Genomic DNA, 24,196 nt, shown 5'->3' with positions numbered 1-24,196 from the left:
TGAGTTTTTAATAGTTAATCAGTACTCTTTTTTTTACAATTTTCAGAATGGAATTTGTCCAATTATTAACAAAATAATGATAAGTGATGTAAAAAGTGTACCGTATTATACGTTTGATCATTTTTAAAACTAAAGTTATTAATTGATCAGCAATTGTTTTTTTTATTCAGAATATATTAAGTGCTCAAAAATGCTTAAAACTTACCCTTAGTTGTATGCCATGTTAAAAAAAAACAACAAAAAACGACGATTATACAAACAGCAGTACACAAAACACAGCATAGAAACCCAGGCTTTCCTGAACAGGAAAATTTCATGTCTTTCTGTGTAAATGTCATGAAAATTTCATGAATTATGATCATGAAATTTCATGAAACATTCATGATTTTAACCATAAAATACCATGATATACCAAGTGCGTTAAATGGCACTATACAATTTCAGAGATCATAAATAACCATGAACAAAGTGTGGATGAAATATAATGAAATAACATGAGATGAAATACCATGAAATACCAGGTATGTTCAACTGTCAAATAAAATTTCATTGACCATGAACAAATTATGGATCAAATATAATGAAATAACAGGAGCAATCATGAACAGAATGAAATAACATGATCATGTACATGAACTTGAATGAATTATCATGATCAAATTTTAGTAAGTTCAAAATACCAAAACAATGATGCAAATAAGAAGACCAGATAAATCAAAAGATCAATTTTTATTAATACAGATGTTGACAGTCATTTTTGGGTAAAGCATGAAATGCAATCCAAACTCTATGTTACTGATTTGATCTTCCAAGCCCAATGTTTATCACTATTTTTGAGATACACAAAATAATTTGCTTTCATCCTATCCATGAACAGAAAAATGCCATGCATGGTTTGTATAGTATACAAAAAACAGTGACTATGGACAGCTTAAACCTCACCCACAAACTGAATACTTATACAAAAATTATGTGTTAGATATAAACTTCTCTTCCTTTCTGTAATTTAAAAGTTGCTGTCTCCGTACTTCCAACTAGAATTGCTGAATAAAGTCGTAATTGGAGTCTGCATAAAATCTGTTTCATATCATTATTGGCAGCTCCACTAAAAGTACAAAAATAACCACAAAGAATCAATTGTTCAAGAGGTTATGAAGCAGTAAATGCAATAGAAACATTATGCATTATATATTACATTGAAAGCGTAGGACTAAAATTTAGTACCCCCTTTTTTATCACTTGAAGCAGGAACATATATATTGATATACTGTTCCCAGCTTGAAGAGGCGGATAGATCTCAACCTGATAAACATTTTTACTCCCAATCAGATTTGCTCTAAATGCTTTACTTTCAGAAATATAAGCCAAGCACTGCATTTTACCCCTATGTTCTATTTTTAGCCATGTCGGTCATATTGGTTGGCAGGCGAGGTCATTTGACACATTTTTAAACTAGATAACCTAATGATGATTGTGGCCAAGTTTGGTTAAATTTGGCCTAGTAGTTTCAGAGAAGAAGATTTTTGTAAAAGTTAACGGACGACGACTGACGACGGACGACGGACGACAACGACGACGACGACGGACGACGGACGCCAAGTGATGAGATTAGCTCACTTTACCCATTTGGCCAGGTGAGCAAAAAGTCCAAAATAAAGTACGAATTTGAAGAGCATTGGGGACCCAATACAGACACACATGACCAAAAACAAACGTCTAAAAATTCAAACAAACATACTAATAAATCTAACAAAGACGAAAACAAAAAATTGTTGTAGCTGATAGTAAGTTTGACAAAGACGCTATCAAAAAATTTTTTGTTGTTTATAGTTATGTTTAAAACATATCTGTTTAAAATGAAAGAATCAAATAGGTTAATAATCAGGAATGAAGTTTACGTCAAACGACTGAAAACAAACTATCTGTCGATATTGTTTATTTTTAACATTCGTATTATCTATGTTTTATTCAACTGGCCAAAATACCACAGATATCCCATATATAGATATAAGAAGATGTGGTATGAGTGCCAATGAGACAACTCTCCATCCAAGTCAAAATTTATAAAAGTAAACCATTATAGGTCAAAGTAAGGTCTTCAACACGGAGCCTTGGCTCACACCGAACAGCAAGCTATAAAGGGCCCCAAATGCATTGAAAGCATTTTTAACTGAAAGCTTTCTGCTGACTTTGAAAATTATAAAATTTCGTGGAGTTGCAAAAAGATTTCTTTCCTTAATATCTAATATGATAGATATAGGAAGATGTGGTATGAGTGCCAATGAGACAACTCTCCATCCAAGTTATAATTTATAAAAGTAAACCATTATAGGTCAAGGTACGGCCTTCAACACGGAGCATTGGCTCACACCGAACAGCAAGCTATAAAGGGCCCCAAAAAATTACAAGTGCAAAACCTTTCAAACGGATAAACCAACGGTCTAATCTATATAAAAACGAGAAACGAGAAACACGTATGAACTACATAAACAGACGACAACTACTGTAATCAGATAGAATCAAATAGGTTAATAATCGGGAATGAAGTTTACGTCAAACGACTGAAAACAAACTATCTGTCGATATTGTTTATTTTTAACATTCGTATTATATATGTTTTATTCAACTGGCCAAAATACCACAGATATCCAATATATAGATATAAGAAGATGTGGTATGAGTGCCAATGAGACAATAGTATAACATAGAAATATACAAAACATTATTTCTTTTAAGCTTACACAAATTATTGAAAAGTAACGTTATTCTGGGAAAATAGTAGTACATTTTGTTAACTAAATAAAATAACAAACTTCAAACAACAAACATTTTATATCTTTTAACAAATCTTTGTTGCACCAATAAACGCACCAGTAGTCAAAGTCTCTTTTGATTTACACTGTTACAATCCACTGAATATCAAGGGAAATAATGAGCTAAAGCCACATGTAAATACTCTTATATTTGACTGATTTGCTGTCAACTGCAATATCAAATACGTTTGAAGGTATCTATGTTTCTCCCGATTGTGACATTTTGGCTAGGTGTGGAATCGCACGAAGAGTAATGCACTCAAAGATGAACACGCTTACCCTGTCGAAGTAAGCGATTTCCTATTTTTTGTTTTGGTTTTTATTCCTAAATTTGTATGTTCGTAATGAATTTATGAGATTTGAACATTGGTAAACTATTATTCCTTATTGGAATAGACTGGGTTCCTCGAATATACTGCTAACATTCTAGTTTTATATAAACAGACTCTCCATAAATCCCTCTCTTAACTGCGATGACTATTTATTTGTTTTGCTCACACATTGTTGTCAATATTATGGAATTTTATGCGACTGTCATACAAGTAGCAGGTTTAGCTAGCTATAAGACCAGGTTTAATCCACCATTTTCTACATAAGTAAATGCCTGTACAAAGTCAGGAATATGACAGAGGTTATCCTTTCAGTTGATGTGTTTGAGATTTTGATTTTGCCATTTGATAAGGGACTTTCCGTTTTGAATTTTCCTTAGAGTTCGGTAGATTTGTTGTTTTACTTTTTATAGATTGGTGTACTCGTAATCAAATTATTCAAAATTAAGGTAACCTTTTTTAATAAACTATCTTACCATCTTTGAGTGTTGTCTCATCTTTGGGGATTGATTAACTGATTATTTAGTGTACATGGACCAAAGGGTCCACGTGAGATTTCGCAATCACTATAGTCGGCCGGGACGTTATTGTCATGTACTAACGTTTTCAAAATCCGTTGTTTCTAATTGTACAAAAACTGTATCCGAATATGAGTTAATGTATCGATTTTTAGGATGTAAATCATGAACAAAAATGGCAACTGTAACTGAAATAGAATAGAAGGGCGGCTAGCAATTGTTTTTGGTTTATATATCGAAGTTTTTATAACGAAAGAGAAATACACTGAAAATCAAAACGATCAGAATACCAATTGATGTGTTTGTTTTCTTTTGAAATTTGATATGACTATTCCTTCCGATAAGTCATGAATAATTTCTTAACATATAATGTTAGAGAGTGGTCACATGCCTTTTAAAACCTCTTGTCCATATTAAAACTACTCTCAGACTGGTATTTGTTTTCGTTTCACAGACCACTACTTCAGTTTGAAACACAACCCATTTGGACGTTACATTGCGAATGATATCTATATATTCAAATTTGTTTCAAGATAATTAATTTCCTTTTAAACGGTCATTTTATTTTATCTGTCGGAGTGTATTTGCCGTTTTAGTATTGACTACCGGTCGTTGACGGCCATGTTTAATTTATTTACACCGTTTTCAGATTGGAGAGAAATACACTGGACAAATAATATGAAGACTTATCTATTTTTATTATCGCACACTTTACGTTGACCTCTGAGTTCTTTGTTTTTTGTTTAATTTTTGTACCTCAACATATTTACTCGAGGATTGATAATAATGCAGTAATTGTAAAATTTTGTCATTCATTTCATTCAGTTGATCATGCCATACATTTAAGAATCTGTAAAGCTCGTTTAGCATATTAGTTAAAGATACACATAATTATACTGAACTTTAACATATTTAAAGTTCATTGGTTTTTGATAGATAAAACTGATTCGTATAACCAGGAAGTAAACGTTTTGCATAAACCCTAATAAATTATATTCACCTATTCACATTCTTTTGTTAAAGTACTGGTTGTTATACAAAAGAAGACGTAACATATGATATGCATATTGTTGATGTATAAATTAAAAGCAGTTTTTGAAACTATTATTAAATAATTTCTTATAGATGAATCCAAGATGATTTGTATATTTCTGTTTCTCTGTTTCATAACAGTAACAACACTGGAAGGTAAGTGAAAATGAAAATAACATTTTATAAATTTTGTATGTTCGAAACGCTTTTCTGATCAATTTAAATACGCCATTTTGGTAAAGAGTCTTCTTGGTTGTTTACATTGAAACGAAAAGATGCATAAAATTCCATTGAATTCACATCATAGTCAGAGGTCCTTAATATTGCAGATTCTATCTACATTGATACGTAAGAAAAGACTGATTTTAAAACAAAATATACAGCTATTATCTAGCAATTATTTCCTTGTTCCATGTTGATAAAACGTCAAGAATACTCGCGGGTGCTTTGGTAATTTTTTTTCAATATGAGGGAGTGCGTTTTTCTTTTACCCTCTTTCTTATTTGTGGTTCGGTCAGTCGTCTTGATACGTGGTATTAAACAAATTGAGAAGTATCTGTGAGACCTTGTGATAATTCAATAGAGCAAGTTCAACCTTCTGGTGTCCCTCGAATATAAAAAAAAAATACGCGGTTATATTGCATTTTGTCGAGGTGATTTGAGTTTGTAAGGAAGTTCATAAGTGGCAAGAATCATGGCATGAACAGGCTCTGTTAGTTAATGACCATCGACGAAGGTGGCACAAACCTATTTAAACCCCTCGAAAATAAAAAAAATAAAACAAAACAATGATGAAGACAAAAACAACATGAGGTTACAATGCCGCACATATTTTTCCGAAGAACTGAACAATACATCATCAGATATGACTTGTTTAGTTGGAAGTTATCTGTTAGTTTTGGTATTATACATTTGGTCATTCGTATTGATCGCATTGAAAATTTATTGACTTGGGCCAAGTTGTTGTCCATGGAGTGAGTTAACAATTGTATACGATGTTCAGAAAAAGTTGATGTAAGTACCAATAGAAATGTAAATAAATTGGATAAATGTGTGTGACACAAAATCACTAAAGGATATGTAATCAGCATCAGAAAACGCTAGGTAGATGAAAAAGAGAGGCAAAAGATACCAAAGGGACATTCAAACTCATAAGTCGAAAATAAATTGACAACGTCATGGCTAAACATGACCAACAGACAAACAATAGTACACAGAGCACAACATAGAAAACTAAGGACTGAGCAACACGAACCCCATCAGCAACTAGGGTGATCTCAGGTGCTCCGGAAGGGTAAGCAGATCCTGCTCTACATGTGGCACCCGTCATATTGCTCATGCTAGTACAAACTAGGTAATAAGTCTAATTCGGTAGGTCACATTCGGGGTCACATTCGGGGGGAAGGGGACGGGATTGTAGTAACGACATTTGGAACATATCTCTTTTGTCGTATAATTTTGTTTTGTTTTCAACCGACCCTCATTGTCAATTTCTAGATGTAAGTCAAGATATGAGGCAGACTTAATTCTATCTGTTGTATCCTTTATTTGAAGTTCGATTGGATAGATGCGTTCAACATAGTCATCACATTTTGTATTATTTAGTGAGAAAACAACATCTATATAGCTGAAGTAAAATTAAAGGATACTGCTAACTTCTTTTCTTTCTTCCTAAGAAGTTCCTGTATGAAGTCAGCCTCATATGAATAAAGGCACAAGTCGGCAAGAAGAGGGGATGCCGATTGTTTGTTGAAAAACACGTCCTCCAAACGTAACAAAGAAGTTGTCCATCAAGAAATCAAGAGAATTTTTGTTTGAATCAGAGTGATTTTTTACAAAATAGGATTTATCCCTCCCTTAGACAATATACTTGTATCTACATTGGCCATTCTTTTTTATCAAACAAACCAGGACCAACTCTATCAATTTGTCTTTTAGTTTGGAATTGGGAATACTTGTGTAAAGTGTAGAAAAATCAAATGTTTTAATATTATTGCAAGATGAAAGATTCTTAGATTGTATGTACTCTAAAAGATCTTCAGAATTTTTTAGTACCCATACATGATTTACGCCACCTCTAGAATAGGTAGTTTCACAATAACTTGGAAGCCCGGCTTTGATAGCTGTTAAAATTGACGTTAATAATTTAAAAAGAGGAGCACTTGGAAGACCCAGCAATTTAACGTTGTTTGTAAGGACACTTATGTAGTTTAGGTATCAAATACAGTGATGGAAGATCAAGTTTTTCATCTTTGGTTGAAATTCCAAAGGAAAATAGAACAGACCTATGATTATCCAGGATTTCCTCTTTAGTAAGTATCGTGGGGGTATATGTTGAGTTTCCAAGTGAATGATCAATACCTAGTTCATTTATCAAGAAGTTTATGTAACGTGATTTACACACAAAAACGGGGTTGTTTGGGGCGGGAACAACAACATATTGCTCATGGAGGTAGGACAAATGTTTTGCAACATTTTGGTCTTTTAAGATTGATGTAGCATGGGTATTCATAGACCCATTCAATTTCTTAATTCTGATTTGTATTAACGACCTCACAGCCTTAATGCATTTGGAAATAATATCTATGTCTTCTTTCTCGCGTTTAACCCATTGCCTGGCATAATCCTCGACTGAATCCATCAGTATTTTGAAGTTGTGTTTCCAATTGATGGATTAAGGCTCATGATATTTCGGCCCTTTGGATAACTCATTTCGCAGAGAAGTTTTATGGAGAATGTTTAGGTCACCAGTATCAACGTGGCCAGCAGGATTATATATGAATGGGGAACTAGCACAAGTGCAACCAGGAGGTTTAGACTTTAGGTCGTCAATATTGAGATCCTGCAACACGTGTTTGTAATTGAAAATTTTATTTGCAGTTGGAGTGTTATAGGTTTAAGAAATGATAGGTACAGACTGATCTTTAAAATAGGGAGGTATGTTCGAGTGAACTGATTTTTGACGAAGGATATTGCCTAAGTTGATGGCATAAAAGGAAAGTTTAAGAAAGGATTTTTCTTCATCTTTTCCTTTGCGAACTGGTTTGGAAAGTCTGTGTAAGTTTGTATTGGTTTGAATGAAGGTTTATAGACTGGTTTCCAACCATAAGTTGTACAGAGAATGAAGTTTTGAAAGGGTAACGAATAAAGCTTCGTGCAAGTGTGATGAATACTTAACGGTGTTTGTATAAATGGCAGAAGTTCATTAATAGAGACATCATGGAGAGTAGGTAATGTATAATGACGATGACCATGACTGCGTCTACGTCGAGGAGTAGAGTTGAAAATGTTAATCATATTTACCGAGTTGCAAGAAGAACTAGTTATATAATACCTATACCATCAATTTTGTCATTACAACCATATGGTGTCGCATTTTCCAATTGTCCAAGTAATCTTTTTACGGAGAGGTGTTGCATGATGAGGATTGTTAGTCCTGTGATATATTTATTCGATGATGCGAACTTCCATAGAAAGGACTGACTGATCAGGCTGGTTAAAATGCTGGTATACAATGTCGCTTGCATTGTTGTTGATGTCTGATCTATGGCTGCACATACGTTTATGTAGCCTTCCGTTCGTTTCACCGACATATATCAATCCGTAAAGGTTACACTTTAGTCCATAGACGACATTTGTTGATTTACAATTTAGATCATCGTAGCTTCTGGTAAAAAGATTTATAGAAGTCTGAATCACTCACACGAAAGGCACGTGAATAGTACAAAAAGATGGCATACGGCACGTTGTTCATTAATCTTTATATTAAACGCCAGAACGTCAATCAGTAATGTTGTAACGATTTGTACATTACTACAAATCAGTATCGCTTTTTTCTTAAGCTTACTAGCTAGACGATATGATTAATGTTTATACATGAATAGATAGACATGATTGTAAAGTTATATATTAAACTATTAAAAATGGAATCGATGATCGTGTAAATAAAGTTAATACTCATTGTATAATACGTCAACGTATTTTAACAAGACATACCCTATTGACATGGTGTTATTTGTTTATTGCCTTATCTTGATTATGATTTTCCTTTGTATCGTTCGCCTTTTTAGTATATATTGTGAAACGACAATGAGACCATTCATACCTCTATCTCATTGTAAAGTGTAACATAACAAAAATAGCGAACTTATAAAAAGTTATACTGTTTACGTGTATCGATCAATGAACGACAATGAAAATGTTTGAACAGAAATCATATTCTCTTATGGTTGTGTCCTGTTATCTATTTCTTGCATGATGAGATATTTCTCGTATCATACTGCACGAAGTGTGATACGAATAAGTGATACGAATCTGCGTTAACTTGATTGGCTTATCAAGCCTCATGAGACGATATTGCGACATTTCCATTGTCTGTTCGTTAGGTCATTGATGACTTTCAAAGGTGAAAACGATGTACATTTCATCCATGGCAACGGACATATGTGATTTCTTCAAAAATATACAAAATACTCACGCTTTTCACCAGGAAATCTGCTTTTTGTCAAATTTAATTACATTATGAAGCGTACAATTGCAAAACACATTGAAATGTCTTATGTTAAAGTTTGACGCCGGAGCAGGCCACATGACGTCTTACTGCTATGTGCAAAAGAAAAGATCAACGATTCGAGGAATTTTCAATTTGACACAATGAAAGTGTTGACCATAAGAGAAAAAGATTTAACAGCTCGTGAGAATTGGATATCGCTTGAAATCAACTCTTACTATATAGTTTAAATAGTTATTATTTGAATAAAAAATTAAATAATTCAAGTTGATATCAAACGATATCCCATTCTCACTCGTTATGAGATCTATAAATAACTGCATGAACGAGTTGTGAAATATAAAATTATATTCTTTATAGTATTTGTTTACAGTTTAAAATTTCATTGGTGTAATACTAGTTATACTGCTAGTATTCAAATGTCTCGTCCTGAATTTGCACGAATATTTGCCTCTGACCTTTAAGCAAGCAAAAATCATCATTCTCAATCTCGAATCAACCGGTTCTTCGTGTCATACATTGTTTGATTGATTGTTGGTTACTTTATGTCCAGCTGTAAATATTTCATGCATGTCCAGGACAAGAACAAATTAACAATACATACAATAAGTATGTCCTGTTGTAGAGGCTGTCTCGGATGAAGGTTGTTTAAAGTTATTCAAATACTTCGTGTTTATCATGATTCAGATACTCAACATTTCTCTCATATTTTATGCAGATCCATGCTTTACTACAAAACTAATCGACGACTGGCGACGATCTGTAGCAAATGGAGCTTCTTCACAAATATGTGATAACGTTTTGGAAGAAGGATGGTACAGAGTAATATCTGGTTCCGGAGAATTAATGCCAACAGTGTGTCCATATTGGGGATTTCGTTGTGGAACGACAATTCCATTTTGGCTATCATCAAGTAAGATGTAAACATACTAGTACTACATGTTATGGAGTTTGGGTATTATTAACTGATCGAAAACAATTTGAATGTTTGTTTATAGGCTTAAATTTTAAGATATTAATCTTATTCGTAAAGCATGTCTGAATTTTACTACCGGTTTTACATATATTACTGAATGGTCGCTTGACATGAAGTTATTTCGTATATTTCGCAGTAATCATTTCAGAAGTTTGTTTTCCCGAACGCCGTCAAAAGATATTCAGTGGTCAATATCGGGTCTTCGGCAATATTCTTTAAATAAACTCGAATCAAGAAAAGTTGTTTAAAATAAAAAAAAAAAATATAATCACATACTTAGAGTAAATACATTACTATGTTTTACTTTATAATATTAGCTTTATATTTACGTTAATAATATATTTCCCCACAAATATGCCTGACGAACTCATATAAAAACATTATTAACTGCAATTTACATTGCATAGCTTTTACAGTGTTGTCGCATGGATGGCAATTTGTCGCAAATCAAATAATACATTGATAGTAGTATAGAACATGTCGCCATTTAATAATTCCCTTAATGTCAAAATACACCAAGAATGAAAGACAACCACTGACGAGGGTATTGAATGAGGTCTGACACAACAACCTGTGACGATTAAAGTGTATTTTTTAAATTTTGGGACAGGTAGTCCTCATTTAATTGATCGTATACTAAAATTTACGACAAAAGAGACAATTTGTCGTTCTCTTTTTCTAATTTTTCTTTTTTAGACGGTGTTGTTCTTATAGGTTTCCTTCAATGTATATATGTCTAATATCGCTAGCCATATCCATGTTTGTAGTACTGTTAAATTTTGCAATGAACATTGTGTATTAATGATACATTCTTCGGGCAGGAATTTTTGTTATTATAGCTTTAATATGTCAAACCTTTACTAAATTTTTTCTTAAAATAAAGATTTGGTCTGGAAGTTTGGCTATGACTGATAGCAAATATGCTATCACATCCTGTTTTCAACGGTGAAATTCTTTAGATACAATAAACTGAATAATTCATTGAAAAACATGTTGATATAGATTATCGATTTAGAATTGTAGCAAGATTTTAAGTATTATATTTATATGCAACTACATCGATTTCGTTTTAAATGGTTTAATACACAACTAAGCATGTATTGCTATCCAGCTATTGACATTATTCCTGTTGATATTTATACTATGACATTCCAAAATGTCATGGTTTTCTCAGACTGATATTGTCGTCTTTACACTTTACACTTCTTTGCTGAAGAATGAGTCAGCTGTTGGTTTTCTCTTTTGAATAGTTTCACATTTTGACAAACCTGGGGCTTATCATTTGTTATGAACTTTGCTCATTGTTGAAGGTTCTGCAATGACCTGTAATTGTTCAAATCAATACAAGCTTATACATATCCTGAAAATCTACATTTTGTGCATTATAATTTATAAATGACCAAGACAAAATACCTTAAGGTAGCACAGCAGTCTATTCATTTTGAATGGAATTGTTTATGCTTGAAATGTCATATCTGTGTTATCTGATAATGTATACAGACATACCGCTGAGATGAAAGTTAGAACATCCAGTGAACTACCAGTAAAAACACCCAATTACCCATATTATATATAAATTAGAAAATCTTAGAAAAGTGCTATATTTGGAGAAAATATGGATAGTTTTCATAACTTCTAATTGTCGAAATAATCACTTCCTGTTTATTCTAAAACATTGTGCAGTATCTGCAATATGTTCATATTAGCAAAAGTTGCATGCTCTAGAATATTGTCTCATATTTTTGTTATCGTGTCCTGTTTGGGAATAATGGCTGGATTCTTTTTCGTTCCAGTTATCGTATTTATGGTAGACATTTAAAAAATTATATATGCTTTTGTTGCATTTTTAAACTTCTTTTACGAAATAAACATGCATTGAGTATTTCATATTTCTTTAGCTAACAACGTAATTTAAAAAAAAAAGGTGTAATTTTTATTTCAGTTCCCCCCATGTATAGAAAAATAAAGCATATAGGGTATCCATCCATGACACAAAACCAGTACATGCGCAGCAAAAAAACAAAACACAAAAGCAAAGGAACCTGCTTTTATTGCTGTTCTTCATCTCAAAGTTACAGTGAAGCCTTCAACACGGAGCAAAAAAACTCTCACTTCACCGCAAATTTAAGACGACCCCTAGCACCTGATTGAGCGGAATTCTTTGCAAAAACAATTTGGATAGACGTAATAGACGTAACACCACAAAATCGGGGCTGGTAAAAAAAGGACATACTGGAAAGTAGTACATATTTAAAACAAAATAGTTCCTACGCATAGGTGTAAATCTAAACATATGTAGCATATATTGTAGTAATAAAGGTATCAGATGAAATGTGAAGGACTGGTGATCCTTGTAGAACACATAGTTAACTGATAATTTTGATTACTACAACAATGTATGAATGAATTCTAAAAATTGAGGACATATATTTGAAAAACAAAGGATATGGGGTATCCATCCATGACACAAAATCAGTTCATGCATTGGCTGTTTCTCAAATATGAAGTACCTGGTTTGGTAAATCAAAATGGTAATTTATAAATATGCAGGCAATTATGGATTTAATCATTCTGGTGGAAATGTTTTCTGGTTATGTCTACCTTAATATTGTACTTCAAATGTCTTTATGCCGTTTTAAATGACAAAGTTATAGCTATTTTTATACGATCACCCAAAAGTTTCATGAATTAGATTGTTGTGCTACATTAATTTGATGATTTAGCATTTTGTTGTCAGTTGCGCTTGGAAATACATTTACGAAATCCGAAAGAAAAAAGTGTTAGAGGTGTATGGAGGTGCAAATTGCATAGAAGATAGCTGGTTGAATATTTAATATTGTACATGCGTATCAAAGGATAATGATTTAATGTTATATATTGATATCAATGTTCAGTATGGTAAGATGTATTGTCCATGGGTTGTTTTCTTACGAATTAAAAGCAAATGAAAAATCAAATGATTCGTCTTTTAACTGCTAAAAGATCAGCATTTGTATGAATTTAACACCTACTGTAAATCTTGATAAATGATCGAAAAAATATGACCACACTGTTGCTTTGTTTAATTATCTGTCAAATATTTTGTTTTATGACAAAATCGGCAGAAAACATCAAAGTTCTGAAAAAATCGTAATTTTTTTCTCTCGCTTCAGGTGAAGTAACGGGATCCTTATATCCAGACAATGGCAGTATTGTAAATAGAACAACTTGTGGTGCGAACTATTATGGCGACTGTTGTGAAAAAACCATCGATATCAGAATTAAAGATTGCGGCTGTTACTATGTCTATTATTTGAAACCAACAACTGGTTGTTATTCAGCATATTGTTTTGGTTAGTTAATTATAGATAGTGCAAACATACAGACTATTTTCTCTTTGTCTCCTTTATTTCGATAACATTTTAATAATGTAGCAAACTTTTTATATTTTATTTTTATTATTTAACGCCATATTTACATCTCTTTTTGTTCTTTTATTTATGTAAGGCTTGACTTCAAATTTATCATATGATATCACGCGATAACACTTTTCCCTTCCTATACGGCTCGTACCATTATTCGTACTTTGTCAGATATTTTTTACTGTGCAACTTCTCTCAAATCATGACAAATTGAAAGAGAGAAACATTTTTTGCTTGCAAGAAAATAAGTGAAGTATTTATTCTGATCCCTATGTAATGAAATAATATTTCAAAATAGGCAATACTACAGGATAAAACAGCTTAAAAAAAACAAACAAGCACGATTTGTTTTTCAAATGAAATCGTAAAATTGACTAAATGGTAATTTAAACGTATATATTTTCTGTTGATCACCAAAAAAAAAAACTATATACTTATTAAATTTCACCACTTAGGGAGAAAGATCACGATTACGGCACACAACTCGTTAACATTACTAGTCTTTTGTATCAACCATTTTTACAAAAGGCATGTAGTTATTGCATTTGGGGTTGTACGGTGGGTGTTTGAGTTTTATGAACCGTTCAACAAATGCCTAATAAAAGACAGGCGAAAGATACCAAAGGGACATTCAAACTCATAAGTCGCAAATAAACTGACAACGCCATGGCTAAAAAAGAAAAAGAAAAGACCAATAGACAAACAACAGTACACAAAACACAACATTGAAACTAAAGACTAAGCAAAACGAACCCCACCCAAAACTGGGGGTGATCTCAGGTGCTCCAAAAGGGTAAGCAGATCCTGCTTCACATTAAGCACCCGTCGTGTTGCTCATGTTGGTACAAATCTAATTCTAACTCGGGCGGTCACATTTGGGTAAAAGGGGACTGGATTTTAATTACGACAATTTGATTATATCCGCTATCATCTGTGAAACGGATATTCAATAACGGTCAACCAACTCGTGATGGCGTCCGTAAATTCAAGGGATGATTTCAACTTATAACTTGGAACTCTTGGTTTAAATAAATATGAATTTTAATATGTGTTTACTAATGACAAAATGAAGGTAAAATGAACGATTTATATTTCTGTCGTTTTTTTATTGTGTTATTGTGCTGTGGTAAATTTTTGTGTTCTTGTCTTTCGTTTTTGCTAAAGTGCTTTGTCAATATGCCTTTTTGTTTTTCTTTGTTGGCATATTTGCTTGATTTTGTAGTGATTTATTTGACGTGGCTCGGTACTTGTACATCCCGTCATTGTGTTGTTGTGCTATGGTAAATATTTTTATTCTTGTCTTTCGTTTTGGCTAATGTGATTTGTCTATATGCCTTTTTGTTTGTCTTTGTTGACCGATTTACTTGTTTTTGTAGTGATTAACAGTATAACACAATGTTGAAAGCTGTACCCCTATTTTTGACATTTTTACCTATTATGTCTGTTTGTTTTGTTCACACATCGTTGTCAATATAATGGAATTTATGCGACTGTCATACAAGTGAGAGGTTTAGCTAGCTACAAAACCAGGTTTAATCCACCATTTTCTACATGAGAAAATGCCTGTACCATGTAAGGAATATGACAGTTGTTATCCATTCGTTTAATGTATTTGAGCTTTCGATTTTGCCATTTACTTAGAGACTTTCCGTTTAGAATTTTCCTTGGAGTTCGGTATTTTTGTTATTTTCATTTTTGATAATACGTTTCTTGATATAAAATGCTATTATAAGTCGTGTGTGTGTAATTCATTTAAAACTGTTTCAATAATATTTTTTTTTTAATCGTAATATGGTGTGCCTAGTGAAAGAATTGTTCGATATTGACAATTTTGACAACTGCCATTTATGAGTTATATCCCTTCATTGCTTCAAAATAATGGCATTAATGCATGTTCAATAAAACACGTGATTTTTTTGACAGCATTATGTCATTAATATATTTTAATTGAGAAGCGAAAGATACCAAAGGAATAATTAAACTCATAAGTCGAAAACGAACTGATGATGCCGTGTCAAAAAAAAAACAAAACGAAAAAAACAACCAAAAGACAAACAACAGTATACAAAACACAACATAGAAACCTACCGACTGAGCAACACGAACCCCTCCAAAAGGTTGTAAATTACACAAACCTTTTTATATTTGTTTAAAATTAAAGCTAAAATCATGTATGAAACCGACTTTCAAATGTATAATGATTAGGTTTTTAAAGATTCATCATTCATTTACTGACTACGAAAATTATTTTTAAAACTGTAAAACCAAATGCAGTTGATCATAACACCACCTTTCACAAAACATGCTTTTATTCCGATTTCGCTGTCACAGAAAAATGTATATTTTCAATTTAAAGTTGACAAGATAGAATAAATGCATTACTTTAAAGCTAGGCATGTATGTTTTTTGTTTGTAAATAAGAGGCGCTATTTCAGTGTATGTTGAAACAGCGAGCAGGACATAATCTTCCGAGTTTCTCAGATATCTGTAATTAAATTGATAATAAATTAACTTGGAAAGAAATAATGGACTCTAAACACCTTTTCCTCTATATATCGTATATGTCAGTTAATACAAAAACATGACACATTTTGCAGAATCGTATACCTTAATCAGTTTTTGTAGAAAAGAATCTTCAAAGATACCAGGTTTAATATCTAATACACCAGATGCGCGTTTCGTTTACATAAGACTCATCAGAGGCGGTCGAATCAAAGTTGAAAGACTAAATCAGTTTAAGTTAAAGTAAAAGTATGTTACGTCTGGCATAAAACCACTGAACTGAAACCAAAACCCCGTCGTCACTGGTAACCAATTTAGCCAAATAGCAAAGAAAGGAAGGTAACTATACCATGTCATTTTATTGTTTTAATATAGTTTTTATTTTATAAAGTTTTTACTGGAAACTTTTACTCTACTTATTTTGATCATGCACATGTATAAATATGAAAAACACTAAATATTACTTTTAAATGAAAAATAAAATGCTTTTGCTTTTATTTTGAGTTTATCAAAAGCGGAATTTGTGTCATGAAATAAGACTTTATGTCCCTTCTTTTCTGTAGGTAATCAACTGCCATGCCCTGATGGTCTGACCTCATCAACTGGGTTTACACCAGGATGTACAAATAGTAGTTGTAAGTGGAAAAGTAAATTGAATATATCTTTTTATTTACTACTTATTCATAAAATACGAAATCCGAAATGATGGTTAGTGATGTAATGAAAAATAACTTAAAAATTCTCATTTTTTTTGTAGATTAAATATGAAATGATGGTTCTATAAATATTAAAATAAATCATTAAATGTAAAATGCTATATAAAGTACGGACGATTGTATACGTTTGTTGCATGCTTACATACCATAATAACCGAATAAGAAGATATAGATCTTTAAATTGTATATTTATATGAATGCACTATTATTGTTTTATAAATGCTTATCCTAAATGATGTGTTTGCCTTATAATGCTTCATCTATCTGGAGCTGCTTGGTGTTATAAATGCCTGTTTGTGCTTGATAATATGTGTTTATGTTTCTAACCAAATTCATTAGCATATTGTATAAGATAATCTTATTTTGATGATTTTTTTTTATTATAAAACTCTTTTAAATTTCTGTATGTATGTATGTAGATATCATGAACTTTCTATAGAAAAGCTTTAAAAAAAAGATTTTTTCTAATAACTAGTTATATTTTTTTCGTATTTTCTATAAATTATCAATTTTTATTTCAATTTTATTGTTTTCATTATTTTTATCTCTGTATCAAATCAGTAGAAGGGAAATACAAGTGTGGTAATAGTTCAATTAACTTCATATACAGATTATTATTATCATTATTATTATTATTACATAGCTTTTATATAGCGCCTATCTAATAAACATAATACTCTAAGCGCTCATTATGTGTCTAAGTCAATTTAAATTCTGATCTGATAATCTTTTCGGGCATCTTCAATCCTACTGTCAATATTGGCATATGATTTGTATAACAATCAAATAACGATGATCTTAAACGTTGTTTAAGTTTCTGTGAATTGCCTGCCTTATTTGAAAGCTGCATAATTTACTGATTTTCCGGAATGAAAGTTCTAAGGAAGTCACATTAAAGAGGAAACAGTAGATTTCCGATATTCTCAACTCGTAAATGCAATCTGAATACACAAAAAAGAGAAAACTCCTGAAGAATCACTAAAAACCGATCATTTAATTCATGATAGTTTTAGTTAAACCTGCGTTTAGTTGATTTCAATTTGAATTTTTCAAAATCGGTATATTTTGATGATATCGTCATCGTTGTAATGCGTTATTGGAATCAATGGGTTCTTAATATCGGACGAGTTTTCATTCCATTGAACAAATAACTAGTATTTGTCTCCAGTTAACCAATAATGTACAGACAAATTGATTCAATATCAATATTTTCTCTATAATGTATAAATGCACATAAAACAGTTAATTGGTGTGTTAATTATCTATTCTTCAAGATTATTTTGATTACTGGTTGTATCATAATCGTGAGTACTTGTACCTGTTAGACTATGAATATATGTTACCGTAGTTTTCACACATAAATTAAATTGAAATGGCAAAGTTTATATATAGAATAATGTATTTTTGTCTTTAATTGTGTAGGTAAACATTAATTGTTAAAAAATGAATAGTTTCAAAATGAAAAAAAAAATGAACAGAAGTGTGGGGTACATGTAAATAAGACAGCAACTCGTCCATTTTTCAAAAGGAACTCAAGGATCGGTCTTGAAAACAACATTTCCCTGAGAACCAACAAAGAAAAAAAAAACCCCAGAAAACGATAACAACAGTAAGATAGAGCTATAGACAGTTACCCACAAGGTTCTCTTCCTTGGACATTCCCATGAATGTGTAGTAAGGTTAAATTATGTCTTGAAATCTCAATCTCCCCCTTTTAGCTTACACCCAACTGTCTTTTTCTCTGGTTTCGTGCAACGCCATGCACAAAACAGAAAATAAACATTTGCACAGAAAAAGCATTTAAATCTGTTATTAGAATATACTATACGAAAAATCAGTTTCACAAAGAAAACGTTACTCATGTTTACCGTTTCAAAGAATTATAAAATTCGCGGCTGCACTTTTATTTTTAATTTAGAATAAGTTATGTGATTAAAGATTAATCCGACTCTTCACTTTTAAAACGCTTGCTGTATGAATTAATCTATGTAATATAAAATATCTCTTTGTTCTTCAGGTGAAAGAATTGGAAATCCTCAAGAAAACTAGTGCAATAGGAGGTAGATATTTTTATAACTGATATCATGTGTTATTACCGACCGTGCAGGACCCTGATGGCTAGTCAATGTCGTTAAAACTCCCCTCGTCGTCATGTGTTTTTGAGGTTTAGACAGGGTATATATTAAAATGTCACATTATATACCCTTATGAAAGCTGAATTACACTTCTATTACGAAATATCCCTGTCTGAATGTATGTTTCAGTACTAGCTACTAGGTATTTGCCAGTTGAACATATATACACAATGCAATGTGGATATTAATTACATGTTTTTGTATTTGTATATTTCATGAAACTCCAGCCTTAGTTAGTCTTGTGTGGATTTCCAAATTTAGTTCATTTATATGTTTTGGAGTTTGGTGTGGCGTCATTTTTCGCATAACTATTGTACATTTTTGTTATGGGGTCAGCTGAAGCCCGCCTCCGGATGCGGGAATTGTTTGCTGCGATCAAGACCCATTGGTGGCCTCGTGCTGTTTTCTTCTCTTTGGTCGGGTTGTTGTCTCTTCGACACATTCCTCGTTTGCATTCTCTATTCTAAATAAATTATCAATGAACAGAAAAATAACCCTCCTCCTCCCCCTAAAAGAGACAAAAAAAAAAAGAAACCAATTTTGTTTTAGATTAATTGTTACCATATAGATTTGATATCACAATTTTTTGGAGGGCAAATGTATGTGTAATGAATTACTTGATAGTCGGAGTATAAACACTTTTTGCTTCTAGGGTAGAAGACTTAACAGTTTTTCATCTTTTTACTACAGCCTCTGAAGTTATATTTTTGGTTATTGCAGGTTATATTTGGGCCAAATGAAATTAAACTTTTATGAACTAGCTACAGGCTTGCACATACCCACGTTCATTCTGTAAAAACTTATCATTGATATGTTTCACTTGTCGTATCCACAATCTTATTCTGTTGTTTTTCTCGAAAATATCATCATCAATTGCGATAATTTACTAAATGTGCACTTGCCATGAACAACACGACGACAGGAACAAGAACTTATGAGCCTTACAGGGTATTTCCCCGGTTTTATAGAGTGTTGATCAATCTTTTTGTTGTGTCGTATATTGGAAATGTGCTGGTCTTTTCATCCTTTTTTTTCATGGAAATTGGTATTTTCTGTATATCTTAAACTTATGGTTTTTGATTGTTTCCTTGTTTGAATTAAAACAAAGAACGAACATCATTTTTAACATGATGGACTTGGTATCTGAAAAAGTTTGGGAAAGCTATGACAAATTTAAAGTGTGACTAGTTAACTTACGGACCAATTGTAAATCAATAGTCACTGCCGAATTACATGAATGGGACTAACGTGGGTTTGTGTAGCTCAATCATTCGGTGTATGTTAATGTGTTTTGTACGACATTTTTTTCCTTCTATCTATCTATTTATCTATCTATCTATCTATCTATCTATCTATCTATCTATCTATCTATCTCTATTGTGTTGGTCATGGCGTACGCATCTATCTCTCTTCTACTTAAAGCTTGTATTGCCCCTTTGCTATCGTCTCTCTTTTTAACAATGGCTGCAAAACAGATTGCAAGATTAGAAGAATTAATCAACACCCCGTACCTTATAAACTCATAAAGTTTTTTTGCATAGTGAGCAGTATGCACTTTTGATTTTTTTTAAATAACGAGAAAACACAAACTCTGACAAAATTAACTCATCATAGATACCAGGATTGAAATTTCGTATTTGTGCCAGACGCGCCTTTCGTCTACAAAAGACTCATCAGTGACGCTCGAAGAAACAAAGTTAAAAAGTCCAAATAAAGTATGAAGTTGAAGAGCATTGAGGGCCAAAAATTCCTAAAAGTTTTGCCAAATGCAGCTAAGGTAATCTATTTCTGAGGTAGAAAAGCCTTAGCATTTCAAAAATGTAAAATTTTGTAAACAGTGAATTTATAATTATGTCCATATCAATGATAAATCATGTCAACACAGAAGTGATGACTACTGGGCTGATGATACCGTCGGGGAATAAAAACTCCACCAGCAGTGGCATCAACCCAGTGGTTGTAAATAAACTCATCATACATGATACCAGGACTGAAATTTTGTATTTGCGCCAGACGCGCGTTCGTCTACAAAAGATTCATCAGTGACGTTCGAATAAAAAAAAGTTAAAAAGGCCAAATAAATTACCAATTTGAAGAGCATTGAGGACCAAAAACTCCTGAAAGTTTTGCAAAATACAGCTAAGGTAATCTATTCCTGAGATAGACAAATGATAGAAAAGCCTTATTATTTCAAAAATGTAAAGTTTTGTAAATAGTGAATTTATAACAATGACCATATCAATGATAATTCATGTCAACACAGAAGTGCTGACTACTGGGCTGGTGATACCCTCGGAGAATAAAAACTCCACCAGCAGTGGCATCGACAAACACAACTAAGGAAGAAGTAAACACAGTTTGTCGAGTGATAAACGGGGAGGATGTTGGCAGTTCGGAACTTTTTTTTTATGGATTCATAGGAATAGTGTTATTTTTGGTTTCTGATAGAGTTCACATATAAGCCAATTATATACGATTGACTGAATAGATTTAATCATTATATGATCACAGCCCACCTAACTTTCACAAATACAGTTCTATATAAAAAAATACAAATAGGATACTCTGTAACATACATTATACAACATAAATATTAAAGTACGGCATGACGTGCTGCGTGTAAGACAAAATAAAGACACATGCGAATATGTAGAATCATTTTTCTTTATTAATTTATTAACATACACTTCTTACATAATTCTCAAATAACGACCCATAAATATTAATTTGGCGGATTTATTGGTTTACCTAGTAAGTGTTTTCAACATTCAAAATAAGTAAAAAAAATATCTGATTAAGGTGGATTGGGGGTCTTAATTAAAATCCATAAAATTTATCAAAATGTAGTTTTTATCATGCCTTTTATCCAAAATATAAAAGTATGGGTCACCGGACTTTTTTGTTCACGCTACAGGTTGGGCAAAATTGTCAGGTTTTGTATAGATTATGCATGGAAAATCCAATTTTGTGTGATGAAAATAAAAATACACCATAGAATCTTAAGATAAAATGTGCGAAGATAGCTCTTATTTCTTGCTTTCAGATAAGAAAAAGACAAAATGGGGTCACCGGACTTGTTTTCTTGTTACATATTAAAATTGGTAAATCCACAACACTTTCTATTATAAAAATTACTTTATCTGAGTCATCTCCCAGTATGTTGCAAATTCGAAAAAAAAAAATAATCAAACAAAAATATTGTGTTTTTTAGAAAATATAGCCGTAAATATGATAAAACACACTATTTTCTATATTAGCATAAAACGTTTTACACATGAATTACATACTACTCTCAAAATTTGCACGTTTCATTAAAGATCTAGACCTATTGTTATCTGCTACTTCAAAATCCGGGATGGTGGAAGACACCCCAGCCACCTTAACTGATACAGTTTCTTTGTATATTTTGTGCATTATACATTTTTGTAAGATCGGAAAAAAAAAAACATAAGCCCTGAAAAAATAACAGAAAAAAGAAAACGAGAGTCGCCATACAGTCGAATTTCATCAAACAAAATGAGTTCAATAGCAGTGTGCAGTAAATTGCAGGGGTCACTGATAAGGACGCAACCAACTAAAATATATATTATCAGATTCAAAGAGAGTTTAAAATTGTATTTAGTTAGAGCATTTCATATAATGCTATAATAGCCTTATAATAGATAAAGTATTTACACATGTTACATGACTTTTCATTACAACATGGATATCATGTCCTGCGTCACATCTTAATTGTTATCTATCTCCGAACACGGAAGCTGCGGACGGATGAACCGCTTGTCAAAAAAAAAATAAAGCAACAAGTAAACATGCGTAGATGAAAAATGAAACGTTTTCCCTATTATATTATATAAACTGCTGAAAAATGTATTGTCAATTATAGTCCTGAAACTTAGACTTGCACCTTGTGTATAAGTGGTGTTCATTGACAAGAATTATAGTGGTATGTTTTTAATTATATTATAATTAAATAGAGTCTTTGCATGTATGAAAAATAAATCACTATGAACAACATGGCTCTTAGATTGTCCTGCAATAGTAATTTATCCTAGGATCGTTTTAAAAGAGAAATGTTAGACATTGTTGTTTTGACCAAAGTAAATGGTGAATTCACCGATCCAAGCAAAACGAAAAATCGGTACAAGCGAAAATAAGTAGGTAGAAGATACTATTCTGGTCAATCAGGTTTGAAGTATTTTATACGTTCACAAATTTACAGATAAACATGTTGAATGTATATGCTAAAACAATAGCATTGTTTGCTTTAAATTTGTTATAAAGTAAAACAGGTATGAGATCACTTTAAATCCAGTTGGTTGAAGAATTACACTTTAGTCGTCCTCGATTGACAAAAAATGCTTCGAATTGCTACTGAGCAAAATTCTTTACCCAGTGCTCTATGTATATTTAGTCTGATATAGCTGACGGTCTTCTTATTGCTTTCACTTCAACTGTAGGATTTCAGAGTGCATTGAGAAGATAATATGGTAAAGCCGCAACAGACTAGCGATTGCAGTCTTTTGTCTCGAAAGCATAATAGATCCGTTTTGATAGAGACGACATTATATATACATAATTTTAATTGGCTTATTTTTACATTTTATGCATCGACTTCTCAACTAAAGCACAACTAAAAGCTGTATTTCCCTAACAGTTCTGTCGCATCTGCTAAGAAATTTCAATGTCGATCTCGCGTTATGTCCTCACAGAACTTTAAATCATTCGATTTAATAAATGTAAGCACGTGTTACAGTTGCATACCACATAATGCATGGCATGGATGAACAGTCAAACTTATGTGGGTCTACGGTGTCGCATCCATTAATTTACAGCTGTATGCTAAAGATGTGAAATAATAAAGTCACGTGACAACTTTTTACAAGTGAAACTTCGTAGCTAGAAAGTTGAGGTTTAAAGAGAACAAGGTTTTTGTTTGTAACGAAAGGGAATTTGATAAAAAAAAGAGTGAATATTGAGAAAAATTATTAAAGGAACGAATGACATATAGTTTATGTGCTCCAAAATGGGTCTCTGACGATTATGATCAGACACTTGCCGCCAACGCGCGGTTCGGCAGCATTCGTGCTTTCTGTAGACTGCAGTCTGTCGTCCTAACTGTAAGGTAAAAGTCTAATATGTTATGAAATGGAAGGGCAATTTAAGAAGACTCAAACGTATGCGAAAATCTAACTTTCAATTGAACTGAAGACGAGGAATTTGTAGTTGAAATGAAAACAGTGACGATTTTTTTTCTGTTTCAGACA

General features: G+C 32.3%; 1 protein-coding gene across 1 annotated transcript; it reads left to right on the top strand.

The window, feature by feature from the left end:
* The first annotated feature begins 4,693 nt into the window (after window positions 1-4,693).
* LOC127715055 (oncoprotein-induced transcript 3 protein-like) lies at window positions 4,694-18,934 on the top strand. The gene is made up of 5 exons (XM_052221074.1): window positions 4,694-4,848; window positions 9,921-10,115; window positions 13,331-13,510; window positions 16,645-16,716; window positions 16,839-18,934. Exons 1-5 carry the CDS (start codon window positions 4,797-4,799, stop codon window positions 16,841-16,843), a joined length of 504 nt encoding a protein of 167 aa, XP_052077034.1. The 5' UTR covers window positions 4,694-4,796; the 3' UTR covers window positions 16,844-18,934.
* Window positions 18,935-24,196: the final 5,262 nt, after the last annotated feature.

This window comes from Mytilus californianus, unplaced genomic scaffold (genome assembly GCF_021869535.1).
Source record: "Mytilus californianus isolate M0D057914Y unplaced genomic scaffold, xbMytCali1.0.p SCAF_9, whole genome shotgun sequence".
Classification (NCBI taxonomy): domain Eukaryota; kingdom Metazoa; phylum Mollusca; class Bivalvia; order Mytilida; family Mytilidae; genus Mytilus; species Mytilus californianus.
The sequence above is the reverse complement of the archived record's forward strand: the minus strand, read 5'-3'. Positions and strand labels throughout refer to the sequence as shown.